This window comes from Antechinus flavipes, chromosome 2 (assembly GCF_016432865.1).
Source record: "Antechinus flavipes isolate AdamAnt ecotype Samford, QLD, Australia chromosome 2, AdamAnt_v2, whole genome shotgun sequence".
Classification (NCBI taxonomy): Eukaryota; Metazoa; Chordata; class Mammalia; order Dasyuromorphia; family Dasyuridae; genus Antechinus; species Antechinus flavipes.
In genome coordinates this window covers 344,467,403-344,479,012 of record NC_067399.1, presented here as the reverse complement: position 1 = coordinate 344,479,012, position 11,610 = coordinate 344,467,403, and the positions used below count along the sequence as shown (strand labels likewise).

General features: G+C 35.2%; 1 protein-coding gene across 5 annotated transcripts in view; it reads left to right on the top strand.

The window, feature by feature from the left end:
• The first annotated feature begins 8,158 nt into the window (after positions 1–8,158).
• Positions 8,159–11,610, top strand: part of DDHD1 (DDHD domain containing 1) — a 122,248-nt gene continuing 118,796 nt past the window's right edge. The window contains exon 1 of one of the 5 annotated variants that reach the window (XM_051977967.1): positions 8,159–9,405. In XM_051977967.1, the coding sequence (XP_051833927.1) occupies positions 8,583–9,405 (823 nt within the window). In that variant the 5' untranslated portion in view covers positions 8,159–8,582. The remainder of the gene's footprint in view (positions 9,406–11,610) is intronic. The other 4 variants (XM_051977963.1, XM_051977964.1, XM_051977965.1 and 1 more) reach the window with 4 other exon arrangements.

Below are 11,610 nucleotides of genomic sequence, written 5' to 3'. Positions count from 1 at the left end.
ATAGAGAAAGAGAAGATCAATGAACTGAGCTTACAACTTAAAAAGCTAGAAAAAGACCAAATTTTAAATCTCCAATAAAATACTAACTTGAAATTCTAAAATTAAAATTAATTTTATTAATAATATTAAAAGTAAAAAAATTATTGAATTAATAAATAAAACTAAGAGTTAGTTTTATGAAAAAATCAATAAAACAGATAAATCTTTGGTAAATCTGATTAGAAAAAGGAAAGAGGAAAATCAAATTGTTAGTCTTAAAAATGAAAAGGGGGAACTTTCCACTAATGAAGAAGAAATTAGAGCAATAATAAGGAGTTACTTTGCCCAACTTTATGCCAATAAATTTGATAACCTAAGTGAAATGGATGATACCTCCAAAAATATAGGCTTCCCAGATTAACAGAGGAGGAAGTAAATTGCTTAAATAGTCCCATCTCAGAAAAAGAAATAGAACAAGCTATTAATTCCCTAAGAAAAAATCCCCAGGACCAGATGGATTTACATGTGAATTCTACCAAACATTTAAAGAACAATTAGCCCCAATGCTACATAAGCTATTTGAAAAAATAGGGAATGAAGGAGTCCTACCAAATTCCTTTTATGACACAGACATGGTACTGATACCTAAACCAGGTAGGTTGAAAATAGAGAAAGAAAATTATAGACCAATCTCCCTAATGAATATTGATGCTAAAATCTTAAATAAAATATTAGCAAAAAGATTACAGAAAATCATCCCCAGGATAATACACTATGACCAAGTAGGATTTATACCAGGAATGCAGGGCTAGTTCAATATTAGGAAAACTATTAGCATAATTGACTATATCAATAACCAAATTAACAAAAACCATATGATCATCTCAATAGATGCAGAAAAAGCATTTGATAAAATCCAACATCTATTCCTAATAAAAGCACTTGAGAGGATAGGAATAAATGGACTATTCCTTAAAATAGTCAGGAGCATATATTTAAAACTGTCAGTAAGCACCATATGCAATGGAGAAAAAGTGGAACCTTTCCCACTAAGATCAGGAGTGAAGCAAGGTTGCCCACTATCACCATTATTATTCAATATTGTATTAGAAACACTGGCCTCTGCAATAAGAGTCGAGAAAGAGATTAAAGGAATTAGAGTAGGCAATGAGGAAACCAAACTATCACTCTTTGCAGATGATATGATGGTATACCTAGAAAACCCCAGAGATTCTACTAAAAAGCTATTAGAAATAATTCATAATTTTAGCAAAGTAGCAGGATACAAAATAAATCCCCATAAATCCTCAGCATTCTTATACACCACCAACAAAATCCAAGAGCAAGAGATACAAAGAGAAATTCCATTCAAAATAACTGTTGATAGCATAAAATATTTGGGAATCTACCTACCAAAGGAAAGTTAGGAATTATATGAGCAAAATTAACTTTCCACACAAATAAGGTCAGTTATTAGAAAGTTGCTTGCTAGTTTATATAGAATTAAAATCTATCCTCCACTCCATCTGGGTCTTACTTCTTCGTCAAGATGTATCAATCCTTTTTCCATTTGGCAGACTTTTAAAAATCTGAAGATAGTGAGTTAACAATTTCCTCAATTGTATTCATGTGACATGGTTTTGAAGTATCCAATTCCCCAGTGTATCTTCCTTTTAGCAATGTTCTCTCCTTCCCAAACTATAATATCTAGAGCAAATGCTTCCAATTGGGTCTGAATCATTACTAAGTATAGTAGCATTATCATTTCACTGGTTCTGATATCATTTTACTAATGCTAAGATCTCATTACCTTTTTTAATCAGTTTCTCCAAATTATCACCTTCTTCCTCACTCAAGGGGAAAAGTAAAAATAATAAAACTTAAATATGTATAATCAAACAAACAAATCTCCACATTAGCCATTCCTCTGTTTAGCATTCAAAGCCCTTCATAACTTAGTGCCTTCCTACCTTTCTAGTCTTCTTACTCTTTATACCTACTCTTCAGTTCAGTAATACTAATATCCTTCCTTCTACAAACAAGACACTCTATCTCTTATATGTGGGCATTTTCTCTGGGCAGTCTCTCTTACCTGGAATTCTCTCCTTCATTATCCCTACTTCCTAGCTTCATTGACTTCTTTTAAGTCCCAACTAAAATTCCATCTTCTAAAGGAAACCTTTTTCCTCCTCTTTATTTCAACTGTCAGGGAATAGGGGAATATCAGGAAAGTTGGGAATTAAAGTAAGTTACATCTGGAAAATTCACCAGTGGTACTTCAAAATTAATTTATCTCTAAAATTTAGAGTATTTCTTCACATGATTATTGATAGTTTGAGTTTTCTTTTTTTTTGAAAACTGACCATTCACATCCTTTAACCTGGCTTTTTTTTTTTAATAACTTTTTATTGACAGAACCCATGCCAGGGTAATTTTTTACAGCATTATCCCTTGCATTCACTTCTGTTCCGATTTTTCCCCTTCCTCCCTCCACCCCCTCCCCCAGATGGCAAGCAGTCCTTTACATGTTGAATAGGTTACAGTATATCCTAGATACAATATATGTGTGCAGAACTGAACAATTTTCTTGTTGCACAGGGAGAACTGGATTCAGAAGGTATAAATAACCTGATAAGAAAAACAAAAATGCAAGCAGTTTATATTCATTTCCCAGTGTTCTTTCTTTGGGTGTAGCTGCTTCTGTCCATCCTTGATCAAATGAAACTGAATTAGCTCTCTTTATCGAAGATACCCACTTCCATCAGAATACATCCTCAAACAGTATTGTTGTTGAGGTATATAATGATCTCCTGGTTCTGCTCATTTCACTTAGCATCAGTTCATGTAAGTCTCTCCAAGCCTCTCTGTATTCATCCTGCTGATCATTCCTTACAGAACAATAATATTCCATAACATTCATATACCACAATTTACTCAACCATTCTCCAATTGACGGGCATTCATTCATTTTCCATTTTCTAGCCACTACAAACAGGGCTGCCACAAACATTTTGGCACATACAAGTCCCTTTCCCTTCTTTAGTATCTCTTTGGGATATAAATCCAGTAGATATAAGCCACTGCTGGATCAAAGGGTATGCACAGTTTGATAACTTTTTGAGCATAGTTCCAAATTGCTCTCCAGAATGGCTGGATGTGTTCACAATTCCATCAACAATGTATCAGTGTCCCTGTTTTCTCACATCCCTTCCAACATTCCACATTATTTTTCCCTGTCATTCTCTGGCTTTTTATTTTTATAGATTTTTGTTTCCTATATATCTTACAAGTGAGACCTTTATCAGAGAAAGTTGCTGCAAATATTTTTTTCTTAATTTCCTGCTTCTTTTTCAATTTTAGCTTTATGGGTTTTGTTTCTACAAAACTTTTTAATTTTGTAGGTTCAAAATTATCTATTTTACCTACTATCAACTTTTTTTTTCTCTCCTTGTTGGTCATAAACTCTGTCCCTACTTGTAGATCAGACAGGTTGATTTCTTACATGCCCCTCTAAATTGTTTTGATGTTATTTTTAATGCCTAAATCATGTTCTCTTTAGAGTTTGTCTTAGTATAAAGTATGAAATGTTGGTCTATGCCTACTTTTTGTCAGACTGTCACATAATTGGCACCTCACTGCCTCTTTGTGCATAGTACCTATACATGTATTGGCAAGTAGACTCCCAAATATTTTAAACTGTCTGTAGCTATTTTAAGTGAACTTTCTCTATCTTTTCCTGAAGAATGATATTGGTAATGTATGGAAATGAGGATAATTTATGTAGATTTAGCTTAAATTCTATAAATTTGCTGAAATTGTTAATCATTTTGATTATTTTCTTAATTGACTTGTGTTTTTTACTCTAAACCATCATATCAATAACAAAAATAATTGTTTTTCTTTGAATATACTTATTGTATCCATTTTTCTTTTCTTTTTGCTCTAACTACCATTTCTAGTACAGTATCAAATAGTAAGATTAATAATGGGTATTATTCTTTACCCCAGTCTTATTAGAAAATCCTCTAATTTAACCCCATTATAGATAAACTTTATCTTATTTTTATTGCTATTTATCATTTTAAGGAAAGTTCCATTTATTTCTCTACTTTCTAGTATTTTTTTTTAAAGCAGGAAAGAATATTGCACCTTTTCAAAAACTTTTTAAAAGTCTATTGATATAATCATGTTTTTGTTATTAGCAATATATTCAATGATATTAAGTTTTTCTAATATTGAACCAGTCCTGCATCTTTGATATGAATCCAGCATGTTCATAATGTTTAACTCTTGTGATTTGTTGCTATCATCTTATTTTTATTTAAAAACTTTTGTAACAATATTAGGATATTGTTCTATAATTTTGTTTTGAATCTCTCAGTTATAAAGTCTTTGTGACATGGAAGAAACTTGACAGGACATTTTCTCCCTTATTTTTTCAAACTACTTATGTAGTAATAATATTAACTTCATTAAGTATCTGGTAGAATTAATTTGTAAATCCATTTGATCCTGGATTTTTTTCTCTTGGGAGTTCATTTATAGCTTGTTTGATTTCTTTTTCTAAGATAGGGTTATTTAATTACTCTGTTTCTTGTTAATCTAGTAATCACAATGTTTAAAAAAATTTTGTAAAAATTAATTCATTTCATATGATTTCATATGATTGTCAATTTTATTGGCACCCAACTAGAGTTTGGTGAAATAGCTCTTATTTCTTTTATTTCTTCTTCATTGGTTGTAAATCTTTTTCCATTTTTCCATTTGGCTTTTGTCTTCCTTTTTAAAAATCAAATGAGAGAATGGGATAGCTATTTCCTCTCCCAAAAAACTTAGCCCCTGATATACACATATAAGTATGTATATATGTATATACATATAAAACTTATTAATTCAATGGATTTTGTTTTCAGTTTTGTTCATTTCTCCTTTGACTTTGTTTTACTTGAGTATTTCATTAGAAATTACTTTGTGATTTTCTATTTTTTTAAGTTGTATGTTCAGTTTCAAAATCTGCTTTTTTTTTGCTGATGAAAGCATTTGTATTAAATTCTACTTTTATTGCATTCACTTATATGTCTCATTTTTGTCATTATATTTCATTAAATTATTTAGTTTGTTATTTGACTCAATCATTCTTTAAGATTGTTTAGTTTCCATTTGATTTTTAATTTTTGTTTTGAAGATTTTCATTTTATTGCTTTGTAGCTGGTTAAAGATGCATTTAATAATTTTGCTTTTCTGTATTTTTGTGAGATCTCCTCTGTACTTTAATAATCAATTTTTATGAAGGTTTTATATACATACATGGAAATAGGCATACTCCTTTCTAGTCTCATTAAATAATTTCAAGAGATAGATCATATCTAACTTTTCTAAAATTCTATTCAGTTCCTTCATTTCTTTTTTATTTTTGAATTAGATTTATCTAGGTATAAGAAGGGCATGTTGAGGCCTCCCGCTATTATAATTTATTTGGTTCATGTATGTTTAGCATATATATTAATTTATTGCAAAAAACTTACCTTTGTTTAGATCTAGTTTTGGTTTTACTTTGTCTGAAATCACAATTTCTTTATACCTTTTTTTTTTTTTTTTTTTTTTTTTTTTTTTTTTTGCTTCAACTGAAGCATAATAAATCCTACTTCAGAAACTCATTTTGGTTTTGTGTGTAAGTTTCTCTTTCAAATATGTTTCATGATGTTATGGAATATTATTATTCTGTAAGAAATGACCAGCAGGATGAATACAGAGAGGCTTGGAGAGACTTACATGAACTGATGCTAAGTGAAATGAGCAGAACCAGGATACTTCAACAATGATACTGTATGAGAATGTATTCTGATGGAAGTGGGTGTCTTCGACAAAGAGATCTAACTCAGTTCCAACTGATCAATGATGGACAGAAACAGCTACACCCAGAGAAGGAGCATTGGGAAATGAGTGTAAACTGTTTGCATTTTTGTTTTTCTTCCTAGGTTATTTTTACCTTCTGGATCCAATTCTGCCTGTGCAACAAGAGAACTGTTTGGTTCTGCACACATATATTGTATCTAGGATATACTATAACATATTTAACATATATGACTGCTTGCCATCTAGGGGAGGGAGTGGAAGGAAGGAAGGGAAAACAGAAGTGAGTTTAAGGGATAATGTAAAAAATTATCCAAGCATATGTTCTGTCAATAAAAAATTATAATAATAATAATAAAAAAGTAAAGATAGCCACTATGGAAAGACTGGTAAAAAAAAAATATATATATATATATACATATATATATATGTTTCATGTAAACAATATGCTATTGGATTTTGGCTTCTGATTCATTGTACTATCTTATTTCTATTTTATGGATAAGTTCCATTTCCTTTCACATTCACAGTTATGATTGTTAATTTGTCTACACTATTGTTTATTTTTTCCTTCTCTTTCCCCATCCTATTCCATCCCTTTCTCTCCAGTTTCCTTGGTGGGTAAAATGTTTTTCTGTACACAATTGTATATATGTGAATTGTTCCCTTCTTTGACCAATTTATAAGATATTATTGTATGGAATTCTTTTTTGCATATTTCATTTATGAGTTAATTTTCCCCATTTTTTCCTAATGTATTTCTCTTCCTTAACTTTTCCATTTTTCTAAGATCATTAAAATATAATAGAATCATAGTTGTGTCCTCTAATTATACTCTCTCAAACCTTCTATAATCCCTTTTAATGATAGATTTTTATCCCCATATAAGAATATAAACAGTTTATCCTTGTTTAGTTCTTTGTAGCTGTTTATTTAAGTTTTATCTTTTTTTTTTTCCCCTTCTCTCACCTAAGGTGTTGGTCTATACAATTTTCTACTCAGGTCTAGTCTCTTATTCTTGGAAATCTTTTATGACATTAATGATTTATTTCTTCCCCCACCCCACTCCCACTCTTCTGCCAATTTTACTGGTAAATTTTACTAGTTTTTTTTTTTTTTTTTTTTACTAGAACAACATACTAGAATATCATATTGAAAGTGCTCCAAGCCTTTATGCTATTATTGTTCAGTTATTTTTCAGTTGTGTCCAACTCTTTGTGACTTTATTTGGGAAGTTCTTGGCAAGGCTACTAGAGTAGTTTGCCATTTCTTTTTTCAGCTCATGTTTCCCCATGAGAAAACTGAAGAAACCAGAATTAAGTGACTTGAAAGTCATGTAGCTAGTAACTGTGTGAAGCTGGATTTGAATGTAGGTCAATCTGAGTACAGGTCCAATGCTCTATCCACTGGACCACCTCGCTGCCCAGTAGTGGAAGTTGCTAAATCCTTTGTGATCTGACTTGAATTATTTGAATTCTTGTACTTGAATTCTTTCTGGGGACTTGCAGTATTTTTTCTTTGACCCAGGAATTCTGGATTTAGACTACAATATTTTGGGGAATTTTCATTTTTAGGTTTCTTTCAGGAAGTGACAAGAGGATTCTTTAATTTTCTATTTTGCCTTTTGATTCCAAGAAATCTGGTAATTTTTCTTTTATGATTTTTTTGAAATACGATTTCTGGGCTTTCTTCCTTCCCTCTCCCACAAGGGTTTCAAGTAGTCCAATAGTTATCTCTTACTTGTTTTCTAGATCTTTACTACAATGTACCTCACATATTCTATTTTTTCATTTTTTTGAGTTTGTGTCATATTTTATGATGTTTCATGGAGTCAATAACTTGTTTGATAAATTCAAATTTTCAAGGAGGGGTATGTGTATTTATTTGTACAATTTGGATCGATGTCTTGTTCCAAGACGTTAATTATTTCAAATTAATCTTTCCTTGATCTTTTCTTCTACTACTCTCATTTGGTTTTTAGAATCATTTTTTATCTTTTTTTTTTTTTTTTTTAAGTCTAACTCTTCTAGGAATTCTGGTTGGATTTTTGTCTAAACTACATTTTTCTTTGGAGCTTTACTTATATTTTCAAGTCACTCCCTTCTTGCTTTCTGTCTTGAACTTTCCTGCCAATATAGTAGCTCTTTTTAGTGTGTTGTCTTTCATTTGCTCATTCTTTCACTCTATTTCTTTGAGTGTTTTTGTCGATACTAAATGAAATGGTTTGTTTCCTACAAGGCCAGCCTTATTTCATCTTACTGCCGGCTGACAATTTAGTTCTTTCTACAACACTTTCCTTCGTCATTTAGGATGAAAGTTTTTGAGAGGGTATAGGGGAAGAGTGAAGGAAACAAGGCTTTGGTGACGGAGGAGAATGGAAGAGAGGGTGGTGTTGGTAGTCATGGTGACAAAGCAGGCCAGGAGAGGACTAGACCCAGCAAAACCGAGCCGGCGGCCCTGCAAGTAGAGACAGAGCTTCTGGGAGCCTTCGTGTGGGCGGGGGTTTAGTTAGAGCACCTCCTCCAGGACGTGATCTGCGTGATAATGGGGCGTCGGGTGGAACGTGGCCTCTGTAGCCTCCGCCGCCGCAGAGCTCGGATAAGTGTAGCTGCCAGTGCATTTTCGATTAGGGTTTCAAAAATTTAAGATTCCTGGTGAAAAGGGCGTTGACATTAGCTTTGAATGTTTTGGGGAAGGCTTGGGAGTCAGGACGTTGGGTAAGGTGAGGCAGCCGGCAGCGTCTTGGCACCATGAGTTTTCCTCGCCGAGGCTCCCCACTGAGCCCGGATCCTAACGGCCGAGGCAGCGGAAGCGCCTGGGAACTGAGTTCCGAGGCGGTTTATAGTAGTGTGTGTTGCTACGAGCACCTCTCCGGCGGGGACCCGTCGGATGCCGAGGTGACCTTGGCCCTGCTGGGCGGGGATCCAGGGCTGCCCCTGGCGCAGGGCTTGGAAGAGCAAAGTCATCATTTGACCCTGGACTCCTGCCTAAGCGACGAAACCTACGACTTTAGTTCAGCAGACTCGGGTTCCTCCCTGCGCTACTATAGCGAGGGCGACAGCTGCGGCGGCGGTGGCGGTGCCAGCAGCTCCTCTTCTCTTCTCATTCCCCCGCAGACTCAGCAGTCGTCTCTGCACTCGTCTATCTCAGGAGGTGCGGTGGCGGCGACTGCAGGTCCGGAGGAGAGGAAGCGAACCCGCTCGGGCTGTCCGGCTTCCCGGCATCGTTATGAAGTGGTGGCTGAGTTGGGCCCGGAGGAGGTCCGCTGGTTCTACAAGGAAGATAAGAAGACTTGGAAGCCCTTCATTGGCTATGACTCTCTCCGCATTGAGCTGGCTTTCCGGAATCTGATTCAGGTGACTGACAACAGGCCGCGGGCCTTGCGAGGGGAACCCGCCCCAGCCTCGAGCTCCGGGGAGGAGGACGAGGACGGAGCCTGTGGCTACTGCCGGAACGCTGCCCTTAGCGAGCCGGAGCTAGAGGAGCTGGTCCATATCGAACCGGTATGCGTCCGAGGCGGACTCTATGAGGTGGATGTAGCCCAGGGAGAATGCTACCCCGTCTACTGGAATCGTGAGTACCAATACAGGAAAAGGAGAAAGGGGATTGATTACTATTGCAATCTAACAAGCTTTTATTTAAAATTTAATTGTTCGAGGCAAAGTACTAGCGATTGAGAATACAGCAATTAAAGGATTTCTACTTATACTTTCTCTTTCTTCCTCCCCTTCCCCCCATCATTGCAGCCAGTCTTTTGGATGTTAACTAAAATAAAAGTAGAGGCCGCTGCTTATCCCTAGAGGGACAAACTATAGAGTTAAAGATAAGTTTTAACTTTGCTTCCCTTGTGAGAAGCTAGAAGTCAAGATTTTAATCATATCAAGATACCAGGACAAAATGTCTTTCCTCTTACGGGGGAAGGAAAGGCAGATGGAAAAGGATCCTCTCCTCTCTCCCCCCGCCCCACCCCCCCCAAGATATAACAACACTGCATCCATCCTTCTTACCTACTCACTTGGAGATAATTGTGTAACACATTTTATGATCAAAATATTTAATTTTTTTATCTTGATCCTGCTTTTTCCCCTTGATTTGAATAACAATGATTTAACGATATATTTTAGGGAGTCAGAGCATTTCAGAGATATGTAAGATCCTTTTCTACACTAAGTTGTGTATTCTAAGAAAGTAAATTAGTGATGTTGGGTAATTCAATTTAATAGACATTTATTAAGGGCCATATGTGTGCCAGGCATACAAAGAGGCAAGAGACAGCCCCTGCCCTTAAGGATCTTACAATTCAATGAGAAAGACAACAAACACAAAGCAAGCTCTATAGAATAAATATGAAATAATATAAAGAATTAGGAGGAGTTAATGAAGGCTTTCAATAGACTGTGGGTCAGTAGTTGGAGTTGAGGAGGATGAGCATTCCAGGAGGGCCAGAGAAATGCCCAGATAAGAGTGTCTTGCTCAAATTTTAGGAAAATAATAGTCGCTGAATGGAGAATGCATTAGAGTGGGGAGAAACTTGAGACATGCAAACCCAGGAACAGACAGTAATCTAGGCATGAGCTGTTGAAGACTTGTGCTAGAGTTGTAGCAGTGTCAGAGAAAGGTACATATTGGAAAGGTGAAATCAGTAAACCTTAGTAACAGCTTAGGATGTGAGGGGTTGATAATGCCTTTACAAAATCTCTTGTTGTATATTTTTGTTATTCACTTGTATACTCATTTGGATTTTCCTGGCCAATAAATACTGGAGTGGTTTACCATTTCCTTCCTGAGTTCATTTTACAGATGAGGAAGTTAAGGCAAAGAGGATTAAGGGACTTGACCCAGGGTCTTCCTTATTCTAGGCCCAGCACCTAATCCATCGCACCACACAATTGCCTGCCTTAGATTTCTTTCCTTCTATCAATTCTCATAGCTAATTATTCTATTTCAAACCTTTCTATCTTGTGCCTGGATTATTGTATTAGTCTCCTAATACTGTCTTCCTCTCTTTCTTGTAGTCTGTCCTCCATACAGTTGCTACAGTGATTTTAATTAGAGGGTTTATGTTGTCAAAACCTGCAGTGTCTCCCTACTGCCCTTAGGATCAAACATAAGCTTCTTTGTTTAGCTCTTTTAGTCCTTTTCTATCAGAACCCAGTCTACTCTTCCAATTATAATTAGAAATTATTCCCCTTTCCATACTCCACTGTCTGGCTAAATTGGCCTTTTTGTTCCTCACACAGGAAATGTCTTCATCTCTGTGCTCTTTTATGCCCCATACCTGGAATGCCCGCTCTCCTCACTTCTACCTTTTAGAATCCCTTGTTCCTTTTAAAACTTTGAATAAAGCAACACTTTTTATATAATATCTTTCTTGACTTGTAACTCCTCCACTTAGATGCCACCCATCTCCCAATATTTGTCTTGTCCTTATTGGTATAGCTCTTATTTATATACTTATTTCTGAACATGTTATTCTTCTTGATAGAATAAGCTTCTTGAGAGCAGGATCGATTTGATTTTTTTTTTTTTTTAAATATCCCAAGTACCTTAGTATCATGCTTGGCATATAGGCTCATAATAAATATTTTTTGATTAGTAGTCACTATAAGAGGTATCTGTGTTGTTTATACAAGCTTGTTTCCTGAGCTATCATTTTGGCCATTTTTTCTTTAGCCCATCTTTGCATTAAAGTCACCAGGTATTCAAATATATGCTGATTTGATTTTCAGGGTCTTAAGATTGAGTTCTTCATAGGATTTTTCTATCTCTTCATTCTCT